The sequence below is a fragment of the Notothenia rossii genome (assembly GCF_949606895.1).
Source record: "Notothenia rossii genome assembly, chromosome: 5".
Taxonomy (NCBI): Eukaryota; Metazoa; Chordata; class Actinopteri; order Perciformes; family Nototheniidae; genus Notothenia; species Notothenia rossii.
Window position 1 is genome coordinate 68,060,599 of NC_136903.1, and position 23,014 is coordinate 68,083,612.

General features: G+C 38.5%; 2 protein-coding genes across 2 annotated transcripts; both read left to right on the top strand.

Annotated features, from left to right (window-relative positions):
• Positions 1-625: 625 nt before the first annotated feature.
• Positions 626-18,953, top strand: itcha (itchy E3 ubiquitin protein ligase a). Its single transcript, XM_079682975.1, has 24 exons — positions 626-749; positions 1,792-1,870; positions 2,170-2,311; positions 2,921-3,045; positions 3,946-4,077; positions 4,459-4,507; positions 4,627-4,805; positions 4,966-5,242; positions 5,790-5,885; positions 6,012-6,186; positions 7,410-7,479; positions 7,599-7,683; positions 8,213-8,341; positions 8,746-8,818; positions 8,991-9,062; positions 9,163-9,251; positions 9,396-9,555; positions 9,880-10,013; positions 10,540-10,680; positions 11,189-11,309; positions 11,460-11,564; positions 15,497-15,593; positions 15,767-15,839; positions 16,373-18,953. Exons 2-24 carry the CDS (start codon positions 1,846-1,848, stop codon positions 16,470-16,472), a joined length of 2,649 nt encoding a protein of 882 aa, XP_079539101.1. The 5' UTR covers positions 626-749; positions 1,792-1,845; the 3' UTR covers positions 16,473-18,953.
• An 890-nt stretch (positions 18,954-19,843) lies between these two features.
• Positions 19,844-22,911, top strand: pxmp4 (peroxisomal membrane protein 4). Its single transcript, XM_079679787.1, has 4 exons — positions 19,844-20,014; positions 20,283-20,345; positions 21,820-22,018; positions 22,153-22,911. Exons 1-4 carry the CDS (start codon positions 19,902-19,904, stop codon positions 22,414-22,416), a joined length of 639 nt encoding a protein of 212 aa, XP_079535913.1. The 5' UTR covers positions 19,844-19,901; the 3' UTR covers positions 22,417-22,911.
• The last annotated feature ends 103 nt before the right edge of the window (positions 22,912-23,014 follow it).

The window sequence follows — 23,014 nt, forward strand, 5'->3', positions numbered from 1 at the left end:
TTAAACGCATATAAGGAATTTATGAATTTGTTTTGCATTAATTTCAATATCAGTTTCTACGTCATTGCATTTCAGCCTTCAAAATAAAAGTTCTAATAATTAAACACTACTACTTTACATAATGCATCTAATGCTACTACTGCTACTACTACTACTACTACTACTACTACTACTACTACTACTACTACTAAAGGCAATCGAATATGTGGAACTAGATTGTTCAATGTATACATGTATGTATATCATAACACAATAATTATCCTTTGGACAACATAAAATATTAAATTGAGAACACACTTTTAAGGCACTCTTTTGTCATTATGAGTGTATGAACGAATACAGTGGCCATAACAAGTGTTTTATTTAACATAGAATCTTTGGACAAACCCTTATGAATATAATGCAATAGTGCACATATTGAAGGGAATTTGGGGATTACATCTCAAGGAAAGTGTACCTTGTATGATAGTATGTAACACATCATATTGATCCTCCTCGTTAAATTCTGCAGAATGCGTGGCTGCATATAGCTATAGTAATGTTAAGTTTGAGTTTTGTTGTTTGCAAAAAAGAGATCAGTATGTGTGTGCTCTAAAGATACCCTTTTATTGTGAAAAACTCCCGCCGGAAACACAAGTCTTATTCTGGCTAGCGGAACACAGGGCTGATGGCAGGCAGCAACCTGTCAACAACCCAGGCATAGCTGGAACTAAAGTGTGCTGAGCCCTTTATCATCTGATTTTCGTCAGGTATGTTTATCTATTACTTAATTGAATGACAGAAAGGTGTTAAATGTCCTCGATGTGATGATCTTAGCTGCTCGGGGAGGCGGAGTGAGTTAGCATAACTAACGTTAGTTAATGAACGGTTAGCTTTAGCCTCGGTGTTCAGGACGTCGGCTAACAAAGTTGCCCCAGGTGGTGAAACTAATCCGTTTCTCTAATGTATTCACCAAAAACCTTAACATTATAGCAAATACTACATGTTAGCAATGTAATAGTCAAAACTGTTACCATACAAACGGCTAGAAGTTGCCTTGACAACAGATCCCCTGCTGGCTAACCCCCTGCTAACCTGACAGATAAAGCTATGATGCTTCAGTACGGACAGCAGGACCACGAACCCTCTTTGACAACATCAAGTCTATTATGCTTTTGAAATTGTATTAACCAACCCCTTTGAATAGTATTCAAATCACCGTCTTCCTCTTTAAGGGTATTGTCTAAGATTAGCAAACGGAGGTTCAGTGAGACTTAATATAGCAGTTAAAGATGGGACTGCCCGTTATAAAAGGTGCACGGCTGTATCTTCAAATAGCTTAGATTAAACTAAGTCACTGCATTCTAGTCTAGTTTGTGTCTCTAAACATTAAGCTAATCGAAATTCTACATGCTCGGCGTAGAGTTGTAACATAATGTTGTTGACGATGTGTCAGACAAGATTTAGGCTATCAATAAATCAGATTGCCTTTTAATGGTACTATGTATTCAAAATGATGTTACATTTGGGTCCAGTTTAGTTGAATTGATACTATAAAGTGAATTCACCTGAAATGTTTGGCTTTAATTTGAGTTGGCATCACAACATACATACTCTTTGCGTGTCTTCAGATACCTGAAACCATCATACAAACCTTTTGCTTTGGTTATACATCCTCTTAAATCCATACTTCATATTGTATGTAAAGCCTGACTTGATGTTTCACCCACTGTAGCAACATAATAGCCGGATCAGTCTGTAAGACTGCACAGTATCACATATTATATTAATGTCTGATGTCGCTGGTTGCAGTTTTTGCAGGTCCCTTGGTGCAGCAAAACAAGACTGCAGTGTTATGGAAGAACCATGAAGGCCCAATTACAAGTCACTGGTAAGTTTTCATTAATCTATGCATGATTTGAGCAAAAATTAGGAAACAACAAATAGGAAAAATTGGTAGAGGTTTAGTATGACATGACGTTGTTCATAAGCAGCTACAGGCTATGATTATTTGTGAAAAAATGCCTTATGTGCTGTCACTGTTCAGTACAGGGAGGCTAAAGGAGCTGGTGGTTGGTATTTTTATTTTGTTGCATCTTAATCAAATGAACCTTATGCTACATTCTGAACAAACCCTCTAAAATCTTAGTTATATAACCTACAATTTAAGTGGTTTTTTTTTCATTCTAGTGCTTTCAGCCAAGCTTAAGGAAAACAAAAAGACCTGGTTTGGTCCCAGCCCTTACGTTGAGGTAGCTGTGGATGGCCAGTCAAAGAGGACTGAGAAGTGCAACAACACACACAGTCCTAAATGGAAGCAGGCTGTCACAGTGTGAGTATAACCTTTGTGTTTGTCATAGAAAATAGGTGACGTTATTAGATGATCCGTACTCGCAGTTCTGGTTATGGTGCAAACGTTTTGAGCTTGGAATATTGTGTCCATAAGGGAAAACTAAGTTCTTGAAGGGTAAATTCTAAATAAATTTGATCTACCTGATTTTTAATTGTCACTGATTCAACAAAGTCCATATGCCCAACACTTATACCATGGTTTCTGTGCCACTGAAATAGGTTAAGGTCTCAACTGGTAAGACAAATAAAACACATGAGGGGTGTTTTATTAATAAAACTCTGCTGCATTAATAATTACAACACCGTTCTCAAAATCATAGATTGAACCCATATCAAAATCTTTTTATTTTTCCACCACAAGCAAATTATTCGAAGACATTGATGTCAAAAACAAATGCAGGAATTTACACTTAATATTTGAATTAAATTACATTTGATAACAGAAATAAAACAGATGTCTCCAGAGAAGCGATAGCCCTATACATTACATACATATTTGTTTCCATAATTCAACTATAACTACTTTAGTATTAATGCAGATCCTTCTTTATATTTGTGTTGATGATGTTATTTTCTCACTTTACTACAGAATTGTCACCCCGGTCAGCAAGCTGATCTTTCGAGTTTGGAGCCACCAGACACTGAAGGCAGACATCCTGTTGGGAATGGCCATGCTGGAGATCAAAGAGAGCCTTAAAGCTAACGACCTGAAACGTGAGTTCAAACTACTTTCTTTCTCTTCGGTGGTGTAATCTTGTGTTTTCTTGAAAATATTTTCTGTCAAACAAACAACATTTTGCTGCTAATTTGACAAAGTGTACATCTCAGTTTATTTGTCTTTAAACTTTCATCTTGGAAAAAATGTGTTGTACAAGGGGCAGAGTACTTGTCTAACATTTCTAGGCTCTTGCGGTTGATTCCCACATAATATTATGAGTTAGTCAGAACAAAGGTCGCACCACATACCTTATTTATTTTAAGATAATAAAACATTGTATTCCTTATAATCTCCCTTTCAGTATTTCTATGTCTATGTCTATCAGCAGCATGTTTTACTTGGCAGATGTTTCACACACTGTAGACTCTATCTGTGTAGGAGTGCATATCAGCTTATTTTTGTTATGAGAATGATTTATTGTGCTTTGATAAGCTTAACAACCAACAAGCACAGTACTCCCTAGGTTCTCTCTCCTGGGATTCAAGCCTCCCCTGAGCGTGTGACTGATTGTGTGTGTCTTATTGCTGGAGGGTTTTATCAGCTCAATACAATGGCTCACTTTGTCTTGTGCATTCCATTTGACATAAAAGTCTGGTCTATATTTAGTATAGCTGATACTAAACACGATTCATAAACGTTGAATCCATTATGAAAAGCCAGCCAATGGAGTCCTCTTAGAGAGAAAATGGCTCTTGTGTGTGCATTGGTGGCAGTTTATACTTCCTCTGACAATCCTTAGCATCATCTCTTGTTGTTGTTGTTGTTGTTGTTGTTGTTGTTGTTGTTGTGAAGGGTCTACAGTATGTGGGTGTTTGTCAGATGAGTGTAGCTGAAGCATTATGACACCTTTGCACATTTTCATCTCCTGTCAAACACTGTTTCTGTCCCCTCCCCAGTGTGTGAGGTGGTGCAGACGCTGCCGCTGTGCTCTGACCGAGACTCTCGGGATGTTGTTGGCGACCTGTCAGTCTGTCTGGATGGCATGCAGGTAGACCCAGAGACCCTCGCCACTGCAGAGAGAGAACATGGTAAGAAAGCACACACATGCACAAATCCACCGACAATACACAGACGTGCAGAATTGTATTAAATCATCCGTTAGTGTGACATGTTCCCTTTTTTTTTCCTCATCGTATTTATTTGACAATCATATTTAGTTAGAATTGTCTCAGTGTCAGAGTTCTTTATAGAGCCTGGCTACTAAACCGAACCAGCCGACCATTGGCAGTTACATAGTTTACTTTCCAGAATGCACCAAGAAATACGATTCTAATTTAAAAAAAAAAGTGAAATATGTTGCCACATTTGCGTTCCTAGCCCCTTGCAGCAGATAAAGAAAAAAATGGTTTCAAACCCAAGTTAATTTGAGTATATGTTGTCACTTGTCATCTGTTTCTTTGTTACTCTAGCTGCTCTTCCAAATGGAAACGCAAGGCAAAATGGAGACACTGGCAACAGGTTCAGTAAACCTTCATTTATAATCCGATTTATGCTTTTTGGGAAAATGTTGTGTTTACTCACAGAAAATACTAATTGTATCCCTATCAAGTAACTTAAGAACATATCTTGATCCCCAGGTCAAGCAGGGACACATCTCCCTCCAGTGACTCAGAGGAGTGGGTTATCGTACCTAACGGTCATCCTGCCAATGGTACAGGGTCTCCTTCTCGATCTCCAGGGGGCTCCAACGCCTTGCGTCCTCCCAGACCAGCCCGAGCCCCTCCTCCTACGCCTCACAGACCTACAGCCTCACCAAGTAGGAAAAGCACAAGAAATCAAAGACTTATCAATATAACCAGTCATTCTACATTTTTAAATAGCATTGCTTTTTTTAATGTACAGAAACAGTGTCTGAGATAGACATCTGTTCACAGACTTCAATGTTTTTTCTGACGTCCTCCCACTCTTCTATACAGCCTCTTCTAGCAGTTCCTCCCCAAGCGAGCTGAGTGAAGCTCCAGCTTCCGATGGCTCCTCCCAGGCGTCAGCTAGTGGCTGTTTAAATCAGCAGGATGACTCAGCAGCAGCAGCAGCAACATCAACAGCAACAGCAGCAACAGCAGCAACAGCTACTTCACAGACAGCAGCTGGACCCAAACCAGCAACATCTGCCACAGCAGCTCCAGCCTCAGCAGTTCCGGCCACAACAGCTCCCAGAATCACACCCATAAACAACGGCCCCTTACCACAAGGGTAAAAGAGCAAGGCACTTCACCTGGTCCTGCAAATCTAATTTTAGACTGCAGCCTCTTTGTGATGTTTGAATGTGAATGATGTGAAAAAAAACATAGACTCATACAAAAATACCTTCTCTCTCTCATCACTTATGACTAACCAAAAGCGTGTTGGTGTCTGTATCTGCAGATACCCTGTATTTCATTATTACTACTGCTTTATTTGTGAAGTGTTGGGGTGTCAACCTCTATACAAACGTAGCAACAAAGTGCTAGATCGTAACATCATCCATTAGCAAGCTACAAAATTGGTGGACACCGAAAATATAGCTTGTTTCCAACTGTGAGAAAGCACTCTAACCTTAACTGCAGTCATGGGGGTGCTCTTCTGTGGTCGTTGAGCTAGGGATGAGGTGCAAGCCTTACATCTTTTGTTAACAAACTGTCTAGAGCATACAAATAGTTTTCATTCTGCCTTTTTAACGAATTGTGTTTTTCAGTGACAGAATCAGTTATCAAAATGTGTTTCCTGTGCTTGGTCTTTGCTGACTCATCTTTCTCTGCAGATGGGAGCAAAGGGCAGACCAGAACGGACGGGTCTACTTTGTGGATCACATCGAGAAAAGGACAACCTGGGAAAGGCCTGATCCTCTTCCTTCAGGGTACCAACACACTGGATCATATGTTGTACTATGAGTGCTAACATGGTTACAATTCAATCAGAACACTTTTGCTCTTTGATATTCTTTAACAAATGTTCCCATCCAACCTCTCTCCTTTCTCCGCAGGTGGGAGCGCAGGGTGGACCCGATGGGTAGGGTGTACTACGTCGACCACATTACCCGGACGACTACGTGGCAGCGGCCCACGCAGGAGTCGGTGCGAAACTACGAAGAGTGGCAGCACCAGAGAAACCAGCTGCAGGGAGCCATGCAGCAGTTCAACCAGAGGTTCATCTATGGGGTGAGTGCAGGCCCTGTAGTAGCTTCTGGATAAGGGTACATCCACACATTGCTTTGATTTACTTAAGAATCCCGTCCATTCATGGTTAATGAACTATAGAAATGTTCTTCTTTGAAGAATAGTTTGTCTGATATGATGTTTCAAAAAGATCCTGTTTTTAGGAATATGCATGATAAAATAATGTCTTTATTTGTTGAATGGGAGGCTGTGGCGCAGTGGGTTAGTGCGTTGGTGTTCGGATCAGGAGAGCATAGGTTCAAACCCCACTGCAGTCAGCATGTCGTTGTGCCCCTGGGCAAGACACTTCACCCCAAATTGCTCCTGTGGGGATTGCCCGCAGTATTGAGTATGTAAGTGGCTTTGGATAAAAGCGTCTAACAAGTAACATGTAATGTAATGAATGGAGATATATGGTGTGCATAAAGAAACTGCACCATCACAAGATGAATCTGTGTAAACAGTAATAACTGAACAGTATTCACTGTACCATAATATGCAGTAGAGTTTTTAAGTTCTCTAAATGTTTTACTTGCTAAAAAACCTAGTAAAAAAATAAAAAAAAATAATGAAGTAACAATCATTTTCAATTTACTTAATTTAACTGGCATGCACTCCAAAAGTCACACCTATTACAAATGTTTTGTTTGCTTCAAATAGAACTCACAACTAAAATAAAAGCATTACCAGCTCAATGTCACGCAGCGTCCACACGGCGGCGTGCGTTGAAGCTCGTCGGCGGGCGTGTCTGAAGCTCGACCAACAACCAATCACATGAATCTCCCGCCCCAGACACACAAGCAAGTGGTTGATTGGCTAGAGCTTGTACTGGCATACTATTTGATTGGCTGACGCTTCCGTCGAAACTTCAAAAGTTGAACATTGCTCAACTTTTGAAGGGAGCAACGTGAGCAAAGCGAAGCGACGCTCCCACAATGCAGTTTGGCAAAGCGTGACGTCACCCCATTCAAAGTGAATGGGCAGAAGCGTTGAAGTTTCAGTGCACGCCGCCGTGTGGACGGGCCGTAACCCAGCAAAGGAAACACTGTTTGACTTCTTTACAGCTTATTGCTGTTTCTGAAGTCTAATGTAGTTATCCTGTTGAACATTGAACGAGATTGGAGGTTGGTTCCTCTGTATACTAACGATGGTTGGCTCTGGAACTGGTAAAGGCCATTTTTAAAATGTTTTTTAAGACTTTAACAATGTGTCTCTCTCTGTCTCAGCTCCAAGACCAGCTGGCGGCGACGGCCAACAAAGAGTTTGACCCGCTGGGACCTCTGCCTCATGGATGGGGTAAATGTCACCTATCATTGCACATTTACTTTGGCTGGAGTTGCTGTTATAATACAAGTTCCTAGGGAATCCAGAGCAATGATTTCATACTGAAGAAACATTTTCATTTTTTATGTCAGAGAAGAGAACAGACACCAATGGCAGAGTGTATTTTGTTCATCACCCGACTCGGACAACGCAGTGGGAGGACCCCAGGACCCAGGGGTGAGTGTGGGCCTACGGCTGTGTATCTTGATACTGTGATACCTATTTGTATACTGACTATAAATGATCCTGCTTACTTTGGCTGTAGTTTTCTTGTATTGCCTGTAGGAGGCGCTTATGTGTCAGCAATTTGCTCAACACAAATATTTATAGATAGAAGAATAGGCATATATAGGAATAAGTGGAATTAAAATCAATTTTAGAGTAAGAAAAAATACTTTTATCTTTTCTGCGAAATATAACTATAGGGTTATTTAGGTCATAAGGTGACCAGCAGATGCATGCAAACATCCTTGGAGGTGTGGAGGTATAGAAAGTATAAAGTTTATGATAAGTAAAAGCAATATTTTTGGTTTCAAACATGATGGTTTGATGCTTACACTGACTCATTAATAAGCTGCTAATGCGTTCACAAAGGAAAAATCGTCAGGCTTATAAGTGCCATTTTTGTATTTTTCAAATTCACTTGCAATTTACATTTCGTTTTTCTTTATCTTTTTAACAATTGTTTTTTGTTGGTATTATTCAGGCTGCTGAACGACAAGCCCCTACCAGAGGGATGGGAGATGCGGTTCACTGTGGATGGTATTCCCTACTTTGTAGACCACAACAGGCGAACCACAACCTACATAGACCCTCGCACAGGGAAATCCTCACTGTAAGTTCTTATACATTTAGCAGTTAACTTGCTTTAGTTAAAAACACAAATGACTGGAGAAGCTCTCGCTTTTTAACCAGACACTTGATACTTGTCTACAAGCTGTAGCCTTAAGATTAAGATGCATTTAATGTACATAGACATATTTATCCCTAATGGCAAACTCCTTTCATATTACACAGATACATTTTGATTTCATTTGAACATAAACATAGGTATCAATGCAGGTTCAATGCATTTAAATGACTGATAACACATTGGATAATCCTCGTTACAATTGTGATAAAAAGCATGATCACAGCCTCCCTAAGCAGCAGGAGAATAAACTCACAAAATGTGCATGCAGTAACTGAATGTGCTTGTTCAATTGACATTTAAAATGGTTCTTCTGGTCTTTTCCACAGTGAGAATGGACCTCAGATAACCTATGTCAGGGACTTCAAAGCCAAAGTGCTATACTTCAGGTTCTGGTGTCAGGTATGTGCTGCACCAAATGTTTTGCTATCATCCTTATGCTTCTCCTTTGTACTGTCTTTCGTAATTGAATGTGCAAAGATTAAAGTTCACAGTTAATGTTTAATTCATGTTGACTTCTGTAAAAAGCAAGCAGAAATGTAATTTGTATGTTGTGTTTTTTCCCCGGCCTCAGCAATTGTCGATGCCTCAGCACATTAAGATTAACGTCTCCCGGAAAACCTTGTTTGAGGATTCATTTCAACAGGTAACTTAAAACAAATAAATCCAGTTCTCTGTGGGTACTTTTGACTCTATTGTCTTTTTAATGTTTGAGGTGTGTAACACATTCTTTTCTGCATCTGAAGATAATGAGCTTCCACCCTCAAGATCTGAGGCGGAGACTGTGGATCATTTTCCCTGGAGAGGAAGGCTTGGACTACGGAGGTGTGGCCAGGTAATGTCATCAGCAGCTTGTTTTTATGCAATCGCGCCATTAGGAGGTGTGTTTTCACCTCAATCGTAGCTCTTTTTTTTTTTAAACCAACCAGTATAACCAGTAAATAATTGTTTGTTTCTCATGTATTTCTTTTATTTTCAGGGAATGGTTCTTCTTGCTCTCTCATGAAGTGCTGAACCCCATGTACTGTTTGTTTGAGTATGCCGGCAAGGACAACTACTGTCTGCAGATCAACCCTGCCTCCTACATCAACCCTGATCACCTCAAGTACTTCAAGTTCATAGGACGCTTCATTGCAATGGTACCTGCCCTATTTGTCAACACAATTAAATCCTCAGTATTGGAACTTAATATAATGACATAATTACCTTGACCAACAAGATGGAACATGTTTGTGAGGTGACATACGTATGATGAGGATGGCGCAATGTTGTTTACAACCGTCATGTTGGCTCTTAAATGTGCCTTATTGCTCTGGAAGGAATTCAAATATTCGATCTTAATTTTATGACAGTCAGTCTCCTCGTACAGTTTACAGTTTTACATATCAGATCTCTTTCTTTTTTATGTGGCTGCTTTTTTAATACATTTGATCACATGACTGTTCTGCTTTGGTCCTTTCTAGGCTTTGTTCCATGGCAAATTCATCGACACAGGATTCTCCCTGCCCTTCTACAAGCGCATTCTGAACAAACCTCTGGCTCTCAAAGACCTGGAGTCCATAGATCCAGAGTTTTACAACTCACTCATCTGGATCAAGTAGGTCTGGGGATACAAGAGTTACTAATGTGTGACCTAAAGCGAACATGGTGGTAATAAGGAGGAGTGGAAGGACAGGCCAGCATGTATATCAAAATGTACTGCAGTGTACCATTAACTGTTTTCATATTGGACATATGTCATAGTTGATTTTTTTTTTATGAACACACAATGTAATTTATAAAAAACATTCATTAGTTTCCCAATTTTCTTTACTGCAACACATTTGGAGTGATACCAGTATAATGTGTAGATCCTGCCACATTTATTTTTGAGGTGAGCCGAGTATTTGTAAAATGGATGTGTTAGAACAAAACGATATTTGTCTATTTTGACCAGGAGTTGCAAGATTATTACTCAGCCTAAACCAACCTCTGGACAAGAAATAGTCTTCCTCCTAGTGCAAATTGTTACAAAGACAGATTTGTACACAAACAAAATATAGCGTAATGCATTCATTTAAATGCGGCGACTGGTAGGTGGATTTAATTGTTGTTAATGATAAAAATCGCTCTTTGCTCTGCAGGGATAATAACATAGAGGAGTGTGGACTGGAAATGTTCTTCTCTGTGGACAAGGAGATCCTGGGCGAGGTCACCACCCACGAGCTGAAGCCCGATGGAGGAAACGTCCAAGTAACTGAGGAAAATAAAGAGGAGTACATCAGGTACCCCCTCCTCCGCCACCCGTCTTCAACTTCCATATTTACATTCACATCAACACGTTACACACAACACTGATAGTCGTATCCCTGCTGATTTACTTTCCTACAGTGAAAATCTGACAATATCGTATGTGTTACAGTTCTCCTATTTCACTGTAATGTGTAATAGAGGGGAAAAGGCCAATAATAAACCAACTTCATTATCCATACTGTACACAGCAGTAAAATGAAAGCATGTATACGCCCAATTAAATCAAAATAGATAAACGTATTTAAGAGATCTTTTATCACACATGTATTGCGCAGGTCGCAACCAATTCTTTAGTATCTGCTGCAGCAATAACAACAAATGTGTTTTGTATTGACTGATAAGCTGTAATGCTTTTTATTTGATCAACCATGATATTTGACCCTTAGAAAATTGAACCTTCTTGTTTGCAAGCAGCCATTAATAATCATGCACTGGGTATGTTTGACTTTGTTGTATTAATCTTCATGTTTCTGTACGCAGGCTGGTGGCAGAGTGGAGGCTATCCAGAGGGGTGGAGGAGCAGACTCAGGCCTTCTTTGAGGGCTTCAATGAAGTTTTGCCCCAGCAGTACCTCCAATACTTCGATGCCAAGGAGTTAGAGGTACTGCAATCCACACTTAGACATTTACTGAACACCAAAAGTTCTATGTTTGGGTTAGTGTTGGTCTTTTAAAATGTTTATTCTGCTGGGTAAAATCATGTGCATTTGAGTTATCATCACGCTAATAACTGGCTTCCTTCCTGCCTGTAGGTGATGCTGTGTGGGATGCAGGAGATAGACCTGGTGGACTGGCAGAGAAACGCGATCTACAGACATTACGCCCGCAGCAGCAAACAGATCCTCTGGTTCTGGCAGGTCAGTACATGCAGTTGCACTGTTTCGAAAATCATAACACTAATTCCATTTCCTTCCTTCTTTGATCTATTTTTAGTTTAGGAGACTTATACCATACAATTATAGCTCAGTTTGTCTCAAGATTTCATTTTCCTTTAAGGCGAGACACGGCAGGCAAAAACATCGTTTTTCATGCACTTGTCAATTTTGAGATTTTGTTCTATTTTGATTCCATAACATGTTTTCTTTCAGGCTTTTGGAAGGAAAACGTACAAAATACACATTTAGGTGTTTATTTTACTATAGTTTGTCTATTTGCGTCTGTAGATTTCCCCTAAATTCACCAAAAGTTAACGTAACATAAAGTACCGCGACCGCTGTTTGCACCATGTCATCAGAGGTATCGTTGGAAAGCTACGTCTCTCCTGCACAATCTCATCGGATCCAAATATGGTCATTTCCTTTGGATCAGCAACCAATCGTGAAAGTTCAAAGGGGTCTTAAAACAAGAAATGAAATCTCATTGGCTGGTGTCAATTTCTTACAACGTGATTCGTTCCGATGCGTCACGTGGTATACTAAAACACTTCCTGGTTAGCTTTCCGCTAGAAAATTAAATCTCAAAATGGCAGAAGAACGGCGAAAAAAACGTTCACAGAGAAGACGACAACAATTGTCACTTGCACGAAGCAAGGTTATACAAAAACAAATGACCCTGATAATGAAATACCGTCCCATACCTGCCAACCCTACCGATTTGGGCGGTAGTCTACCGCTTTTGACATGTTTCTACCGACTTAGCTGACTTTCCCTACCGATTTTCAATCTTCCCAAACTATAAAAAATACAAATGACACTAGATAGACACTGGACTCGACTTTTGGCGGACACCTTTTGCAGCGTGTCTGTGATCCCTTACAGTCATCTGTGTTTCTGAAAGAGAAACAACGTGCAGACCGGGGGTGCAGAGGAAAAGCAGCGTTACCCCCCGGGGCTGATGGGTAATCCCTCCCAAATGAGTTGGGGAACAGAGTGTTAGGAAAAAGCTAAAATTGTAATGTATGCAGATGACTCAACAATATATTATGCAACATCAACTACAAGAGAGTTGACAAATGTTATGAATAAAGATCTACTACTGATATCAGAGTGGGTCATAAATAATAAGTTGGTACTTAATGCGGGAAAAACAAAATCGTTATTAATAGGATCAAATCATCAGTTAAAAGGTGAACTACATTTAAACCATATTGAAATTGAACAGGTCAAGGATACAAAATTGCTAGGTATAACCCTGGATCATAAATTATCTTGGTCTAAACAAATTGATAATGTTGTATGTAAAATGGGAAGGGGTTTGTCAGTTGTAAAAAGAATTGTGAAATATTTGCCTATGGATGTCAATAGACAAGTTTTGGATGCTTTGGTTCTGTCCAGTATATGGCTCTGTCGCAGCTTGATTATTGTTTGGTTATATGGTCTAGTGCTGCTGAAAAAGATTTAAACAAACTACAAGTAGCAAAAAATAAGGCAGCACGATGTGCACTGCAGTGCTCCTACAGAACCAGAGTCACTGAAATGCTGGAGACATTGAAATGGTTAACTGTCAGACAGAGGTCAACTTCTATTTTATAACATTTTGTCAGAAATATTACAGTGACTCACTCACCAGATATATTATCACAAAGGTTTATAGCGCAATATGCACAACATAACTATCAAACACGACATACAATAGAAGGAAGGTTTGTATTACCCAAATCTAAATCAAATATGGGACATAAATGGTACAGAGCCATGATCAGCTGGAACTCTTTACCGGTTCACATCATTCAGGAACATTCTCAAGTACATTTCAAAAGGATGCTAAAATGTTTTTAAAGTATTATAAAGTAAATTTGAACTGTGCCTTTGGCTATGTATGCATATATTATGATGTAAACTTATTTGTATTTACTTTTCTTTGGCCTTAGGATGGCGATAATTGGATGACCATTTTAGTTTTCACTTCATTTCACTGTAAATTGCATGCAATGATGAGCTGTTTTGTTTTGTTTTAATTTTGTTTTGTTTTAATTTTGTTGTATGTATGTTTATGTATGTTTTGAGTGTGTGAGGACCCCAGGAAGAATAGCCAATGCTCATGCTAGTGCTCATGGGGATCCTAATAAAGACAAAGACAAAGACGAGGCATTTGAGTCCTGCAGGGTTTCCCCGTTAATATCAGTGTCTCGAAAACACATGTTGGCGACTGAAAGACATCCAGTGTTTGGTCTTTTCCTGAAGCATCCTTCACCTACGGCAGTGGTTCCCAAACTTTTTCTGTCAGACCCCCCCCTTTGGAGAAAAACCGAGAGACCAGGAGGAAAAATAGTTATAAAAAAACAACAACTATTTAATAACTATTTTTCCTCCTGGTCTCCCGCGCCCCCCCTGTCATGCCTCTGCCCCACACTTTGGGAACCACTGACCTACAGTGTTTCAACTGAAAGAGGACCACAAACACACACAAAATATAATACAACTTTGAGATTTGGGGATATTTATCTCCCATTCTTTCACTTTTTCTGACATTTTCAACAACAAACATGTCGTTAATGTCATTGTTTAGTGAACTACAGCAATCTGAAAGCCTGTACATTATTGATATCACACTTTATCAGTAGAAAAATGCAGGAAATGACTTTTTTAATGGATTATTTTCTGATTTATGGCACAGCACAAAGATATTTCGCTCTTTGCAAACCTTTGACTCTAATATGTCATCAACATGAAACAAGAATAATGCAATATATGTTAAATACATGGTTTATACATGTAATTACTGGGGTTCCATTTCTTCTGATTACCTTATTTGGGCTTGCACATTTGCCGTGCGCAAACCTACCTCTTTTGGATTTGGAAAGGTTGGCATGTATGCGTCACTGAGTGTGTCGAGGCGCATGCTGTCATCCAAAGAACAGGAGGGTTTAGGTCGCGCCACACAGCAATCTTTAAAGGTCGTTTTCTCAAAATGAGTTTTTTCTCCTACTCTGAGTTCGAAATGTCCACTTCAGTAGCACGTACATACACCAAACCTTCCAGTTATATTCCTATCAATATTATGAAGGCTTTTACAGACGGGTTTGTTCATATATCATTCATAGCCTGAATTATATAACATTTTATACCTAAAAACATGGCGAAAATTGATATTTTAGGGCTGTTGGCAGTATTTTCTGATTTATGGAGTGATAAAAAGAGATATCCAAAATCCCTTGTGTAAAAGCCTTAGATACTAATATGACTACAAAATGAAACAATCATTTTGAACCTGGCTTTATCCAAAGTTCAGATTTCGGTTCCTGAAATGTGTTAAAATATGCGCATATTTTCCTGAGATAATGGCTCATTTGCATTTCAACTTGTAATACAAAAAACAATTGCCTTATTGTAAGTAATTAACTGGAGAAATGTCTAGCTGCTATCTTTAAGTTAAAACAATTACCCTATTCACCTGGGGTGTCTCACCTTCACTCACAACTAAAGTCCCTTTTGCTAAGACTTAAAGATTGAGTCTTCACTTGGTCCAAATATAAATAATAAATCAAAACAAAACCTGGGCATTTAGGATAATTATATGTTATAATTAGTGTCATAATGGATTTGCAAAGTGTTATTATAACACATCTACATCATACATCTGAATTGTATTAACAAACAATTTGTGGATTTGATTGTGTTGCATCTCAACTTGTAAAACATAAGCCTCATGTTGTAATTATACATTTCTATAACTTTGTATTACTGCTTATCCTGGGAACTCTTTTCTATTTATATAACTATTATTTAATAGTAGAGGAGTCATTTTTGGCCTCTAAATATTGCTACACAAGGTTCTAACTATTCCTGAACCTTATTTTTGTAATATGCGTGTTTATGTGGAAATAAATTAAAGTGGGATGTTTTGACAGTTTGTGAAGGATATGGACAATGAAAAGAGGATGAGGCTGCTGCAGTTTGTCACAGGAACCTGTCGCCTTCCTGTGGGAGGCTTCGCTGACCTGATGGGTAAACACACACACACACACACACACACACACACACACACACACACACACACACACACACACACACACACACACACACACACACACACACACACACACACACACACACTGTATATACTCATTTCAGAATTGATTTCTTGATTTAATTTTCCGTATGCTTGTTTAAAAATGTAGGAAGCAACGGCCCTCAAAAGTTCTGCATCGAGAAAGTGGGTAAAGAGAACTGGCTTCCACGGAGCCACACATGGTAAGGCCAGTTATTCTTCTTCTACTTTCTAAGAAAACCTCACTCAGGCTTCAGGTATGTTGCCAGAGGTCCAAATCCTGCTGGATTAACACTTTTTGACCAAACCCTCTTAGTCATATCTGATTCAACCAGGCTCCTTTTATTGTCAGGCTTTAATTTGAGATTTGAAGTTTTATTTATTGTCTAAGAATGTGTCGTTAAACCGTGATTAATACAGTTTGATATGGGTTTACTTAGCCAATGCTCTTATGAAGCCTCATGTGATACTAGTGAGGCAGGGACATAATTGCAATCAAATAATTGAAACAAAATAAATAATTTCTCACTTAAGAAAGTCAGAATTTCATTAACAACACTGAACTAAAGGGACTTTTATAAACTTATTTTATCTGCAGTTCAGACTAAATCTGTACATTTTAGGGATTTGTTTCACTTGTTAGTTATGAGATGCAACGTTTAAATGTTGGCGATCAAACATTAAATCAATGTTTTCTCTGGAAAGTCATTTGTTTTCTTTCTCTTTTGTTTTGTAGCTTTAATCGTCTGGACCTCCCTCCCTACAAGAGCTACGAGCAGCTGAAGGAGAAGCTCATGTTCGCCATCGAGGAGACAGAAGGCTTTGGGCAGGAGTAATGAGCAGGAGCTAAAGGATGGGATGGAGGAGTGTTGGCTTGGAGGAGCCATATCCTTTTCAGACATGAGCACTTTTTAACATGACCTCCCTGCAGCCAGGAGCTGCTTATAAACTGGTGATGGACGTACAAATCTTTATTTTCTATCCCAGTATCAGTCACAACTATTTTCTCACTCATTCATTTACCCTAGAAAAGACCTGTGAATCCTTCTCACAACGTTTCACTTCTCACCTACATGATGGATGACGAAAGAGGCGCCTTCCTCACCCTGTCATGTCTGCACTCGCCGAACATTGCGCAAGTGCAGTTTCTGCTCGTTCACCTGTGAATCTGTGCAGTGGTAACTTCTTAACAGGTCTATACACTAGAATTAATCATTTGGGAGAAAAATAACCATATTTATGCATTTTTACTTAAAATAAGTACATATCTAAAAGTAACATCAAAGGCACATGTATGGTTTGGGGTTTTTTCAGGCTCAGCTTGTGTTTGTTTTTTTGGTTTAAAGGATGAATGATTTCAACAACTGACTGACTCCTGCAGCTCATATGCATTTTCTTTGACAAATCGAGCTAATTGTAATGATACTTTCTCTTATTTCGACAGGTTGCTTTCTTAACTTTATAATGAGTTGAACTAGTTTGCACATAGCTATGTGAGCAGGAAGACCGGTTGTGATTGTTCTTAAGAGAGGTTGTATTTGTATGTGCAATAGTTTTGTAGGAAACAATTATGCCAATAATAGAGCCAAGCAATGATTTGTTTGATCATTTTATAACACTTTGGTAAGTTTCAACATGTACTCCTTATTTGAATTGTCAATATAAAATAGAGAACATTTGCATTATTGCAAGTGTTTGTAGTGAAACCTGTTTGGTTGTGATATGATTAGAAGACTTCCCAAAATAATCTGTGCTGTAAATAGTATCAGCTTATTTACCAGTCAGGACGACCTAAAGAGTCTTGGTTTTGAATTATAATCTGTTACTAATGAAGTGGGAGTTTTAGCGTGTGTTGTGAAAAAGAGAACAATGATTTGTTGAATAATTACCTATTATTCCCACTGAAAGGTAGCCAATTCTCTGGTAGATGTCCAGACTTAAGTATTATTAGAGTTAAATGATGTTAAATACTGAATCCTAACTGTTTAATGTGTTCAGTGACTAATGCAGTTTTTGTAAATATACTTATAAAGTAGAAATATGTTTAATATCTTAATACATTTAGTTCACCCAAGCAGTGGACCCCTTACAGTTGCAGGCATAAGTGGACCATTAGGATTAATGTAATATAAGTGACCCTAGTTTTATAGGGTGATAGGTATTCAGATTTGTACAGAAGTATATTAGAATAATTCATGTCTTTTCCAAAAATAGCTGTTTTCTTCAAGCTTAAAGTTTATTTTTTATTTAAGGTAGAGTATTACTTTAAGTAAATGACTGGAACCAATCTACCAAAGGATGTTATTTAATGGTTTTTTGTAAAACATTTGACTTCATTTGAGGTATAGGTCTTAAAGTGCAGTTTTTAACATCCCCTAAATTGTTATATATCACATTGGTTGGCGCTATTAGGTTGTTAGTTAGCCTTTATTATATTAATGGGTAACACTGTGAGGTACAAAAAAAGGTAGCAATTTAGCTACTTCAATCTTAAATACAAAATCTGAACACAATTTGAATCTGTAAATTGATATTTTGTAACTGTCCCGGCATCAAGCTGTGTAGTGTGTGTGTAAGCGGCGTGGTGTAAATGACGTGGTATAATTTCAATGTGTACACCAGATAATTTAACAATCCTAATTAAAAGTTGTGTTTCAGCTAATTTACTTTAAGTTAGCTGTAACGAATTAAATGAAATATCCACACATTTTGTATGAACAATGTGGCCGATTGCCATTTCACAAAATGCTGGTTGTTATAAGTGCTCCCTCACTGACCTGACGGGTGTATTGACCCTCATTCAAAACCAGTTATTGCTGACTTGGTTTCTATTAGTCTCTTATGTTTCACATTATCTCACATTTTTATCCTGCATTAATACCATAGACTGTATGATTAATACACACACATAGACCTATAAAGCTACTACTGGTGTGCTGATTTGAAATGAGATTACTGCAGAAAAACCTTCAAAATGTTTACTATTGAATATTTTAACAGATAACAACGAATAACTTAGCACCTTGACACTTCCAACTGGTTGAATTAACCACTTCACTGTTTAATCACTGCTTTGTTCCAGATCATGGAGCCATTTTAATGTAGGCTATAGAAATATGCAAAATAGTGTTTGTAGTTGTACTGATTGCATTGTAAATCATGTTGATAGTGTAATCACTGTTTTTGACCTCCAACTTTTTTTGATAAGTAGAAGTCAATGGTTGAATACTATTTATTTGGAAGATGGGTTTCATGTAACAATGGGCTGGATTGATTGAGAAAAAAAACAACCGTAATAAAATGATTTAAACACTGGGCTTCTGCAGGACAATTGTGAAGTGTTTATTATTATTTCAGCAACATTTTCCAAACTTGTTTACAGTATCCCACACACTTTACATAACTTGTATTCTCAATAAACACAACCATTGTCATCTTAAATTATTATTAAAAAAAAAATTGAACCTACACATAAATGGAACAGTAATAGTAAGCTCCAATAATGCTAAACACGGGGAAATTCTGCATGCTGTTCACCCTCAATTAGCTTTAACAAACTACTTATAGCCTTACTTTGGCTCCATATTTTTTTTAATACTAAAACTCAGTCTCACAGCCAGGACAGAGTGAATACCCATTGGCTACTATACAGAGATGCTGTATGAGAAACCAATGCGATTTTTGGTAAATTGCACAATATAAATCTATTTTAGCATACCTCAACAATGGAATTATGATCAGTGGAAATGGCCGTGACATGGGACCTTTAAATACAAGGATGTTGAGAAATGTCATAAGCTCTAAAGTCTACTAGGCGTGATTTAGAAAAAGCCCATTCAGCATAAAGTGTACAGTAGGCTACATTCAGTATATTCTGATGATAATGATAATACGTAAGGAACATTTTGAATGTGATATCGTTACATAAAGCGGAGTATTTTTGTACTATAGTTACTGTTAGACAACAGTTTACTCGTAATATGTCTTTCACCACTACAAAACTGTTATGCCAACATTAATAACAAAGAAAGTAAAGGTACACTCTTGAGATAAAATATATAGGCTACATTATATACTTTAAAACACAGTTTAGTTTGTTAATTCACAAAACGGCGGAGATATTTTTTGTTAAGTCCCCCTGGTAAACTGAATGTGCGTAGGAACCATGGTTATAATGGTGCATCTCGGCGAGTTTTCACTGTGACACATCTCTCTGGAATGTGTGTGCAACTCTGTTTTGTGTCCGGTGGGCTCTGTTGGAAGTCATGGCAGGTCCTGATCTGATAAAAACTATTCTGTACACCGTCAATAATCTTCTTCAGCAGGAGAAGTACAAAGCGGCATTAGCCGTGTTGAAAGGATTCAGAAATGGCGCCGTGTGAGTTAAAACATTAAATAACAAACTAGCTAAGCTACAATAACGTCGGTGTACTTACTTACCACAGACCAGCTCACCGTTCTTATCAGCTGTAGTTGAGCAATAGTGACTAAATGTAGCTGTCTGGAGCCAGTGTGGTAACTTAAGTTAATAAATAGTATTAACTGCAGGTTTTATTAACTACACTAGTACTATACTACGATAATATTTGACCTTGTTGTGTTTCTACACAGCAGTGACATTATTGTGTGTATTTTCTTCCTCTCAGATATGGGGCCAAAATAAGAGCTCCTCATGCTCTTGTTATGACGCTCCTATTCAGAAGTGGCAGGTAAGCATTCGAGCTGTATTTAATGTTTAGAAAAAAGTACCGTGCTATTACAACACTATATGAACATGTAGAATCTCATTCTAAATCTAACATTTTAAATCTAAAAACACCGCCAGGGACTCAAATCCTGCAGTGCCAGACGTGTCCCCCTGCTTAAGCCAGTACATGTCCAGGCCCGTCTGAAGTTTGCTAGAGAGCATTTAGATGATCCAGAAGAGGATTGGGAGAATGTCATATGGTCAGATGAAACCAAAATAGAACTTTTTGGTAAAAACTCAACTAGACGTGTTTGGAGGAGAAAGAATGCTGAGTTGCATCCAAAGAACACTATACCTACTGTGAAACATGGGGGTGGAAACATCATGCTTTGGGGCTGTTTTTCTGCAAAGGGACCAGGACGACTGATCCGTGTAAAGGAAAGAATGAATGGGGCCATGTATCGTGAGATTTTGAGTGACAACCTCCTTCCATCAGCAAGGGCATTGAAGATGAAACGTGGCTGGGTCTTTCAGCATGACAATGATCCCAAACACACCGCCCGGGCAACGAAGGAGTGGCTTCGTAAGAAGCATTTCAAGGTCCTGGAGTGGCCTAGCCAGTCTCCAGATCTCAACCCCATAGAACATCTTTGGAGGGAGTTGAAAGTCCGTGTTGCCCAGCGACAGCCCCAAAACATCACTGCTCTAGAGGAGATCTGCATGGAGGAATGGGCCATAATACCAGCAACAGTGTGTGAAAACCTTGTGAAGACTTACAGAAAAAGTTTGACCTCTGTCATTGCCAACAAAGGGTATATAACAAAGTATTGAGATGAACTTTTGTTATTGACCAAATACTTATTTTTCACCATGTGATTTTCTGGATTTTTTTTTTCTCATTTTGTCTCTCATAGTTGAGGTATACCTAGGATGAACATTACAGGCCTCTCATCTTTTTAAGTGGGAGAACTTGCACAATTGGTGGCTGACTAAATACTTTGTTGCCGCACTGTATATATATCAAGCAGTTATAACATGTTTAATAATTACATCCTTTCTGATTTAATTAATCTTAACTAATAGCAAATCAATATTAGATATGTTTATTCAGAAACGGTACTTTATTCTCGGACATAGCTCAAGCATGAATCCCAGATTGGCAAACAGTTTTCTGCTGGTTACCTTATATTATTGTTTTTCCAAGGATTTAGCTTTGGTTACAATGTTTCAATCATTTTTTTAAAGAGGCCCTATTATGGTGTTGCCCTACCTTAAACGCCTCTATTGGATATAAGTATTAAATGGAGGCATTAAATAAATAAATGTTGGAACTCTTTACATTTCTTTATCAATCACATGCTGTGATTTTGACCCTGGTTGTGTCAGTGTTCTCTTGTTGAGAGAGCTCTTCTCTGGGAGGCAGCTGAAGGGCCAGTTTCTCCGACTCCCTGGCAGCGTTGCAAAAAACATCTTGCACTTTCTCTTCCCTCTGATAGTTTGAAAGACAAGCTCAGAGCCATTTTGAAGGCCACGTACACCCACTCCCGAAATCTGGCGTACTTTGTGTTCACCTACAAAGGACTGCAAGCCCTGCAGGAGAAGTGCCAGGGGAAGAGTTTGCAGTCTCACTCCTTTCTGGCCGCCTGTGTTGGCGGCTGGTTAGTGTTTGGAAATAACAACAACATCAATAGCCAGGTATGAATCGCTGTAGATCAAATATACCTTTCTTCTCACATTTGCTATTTTTTATTTATTTATCATCCACCACCATTTCTGTAGTTGCTCAGGGAAATGTGTGCAATCCGTTAAGACTTTTTGCTCTTTTCTAGATCAACATGTACTTGCTGTCCAGGATCCTGTTCGCCCTGTCTCGGCTGGCTGTGGAGAAAGGGTTCATCCCCCAGCCTAAACACGACCCCTTCCCTCTCTTTGCCACGCTGGTGTGGGGTGTTGTGCTGTGGCTGTTTGAATATTACCCTCACACCCTCCAGCCCTCCCTGCAGTCCTCCATGAACTACCTCTACCACGACAGCAACGTGTGGCACGACATAACGGACTTCCTTGTTTATAATAAACCAAGGATTGCTCCTTAGACATTTTCTTTTCATTATGGACCAGCTTTCTACAACACATGATTTGCATTCTTATTTTTTATAATTATTAATATTCCATATATTATTGAATGTTGCCTATTTAATTTGTTGATGAATGGTTTGTTTTGTAGGATTTTTGTAGAATACTTAGAAATAAAAAGATACCCTGTGTGTCAAATAACTCAAAATTCCTTTTCTATTTAACAAAATCTGCCTTATATCTACTCAACAAGATTATTTTTCTGCTGATATTTGTGTGTGATTGTACATTTGTCTGATTTTAATTTATAGGGTTGTGTCACTTTATTAAACTGGTTCAGAATAAAAGACAACATGAGGTTCAATGCAAAACAGGCTGACATTTTATCTGTTGTGAAATTGCTGTTACACAGAGACACAAAGATGTTATATTATGTTGTATCATGTGATTTGGTAAAACATGATACTTCTTCCAGTGAACCCAAACATTATTAAAAACTATATTAAGTACTGATATTTAAGTGTATTTTCTGAAAAGCTGTGTTCCGGTTATATTGACAACCTGAAATACTGAGTATTCTGTGTTGTAATGAAGCACTCAGTTACTGGGGTGTTAATA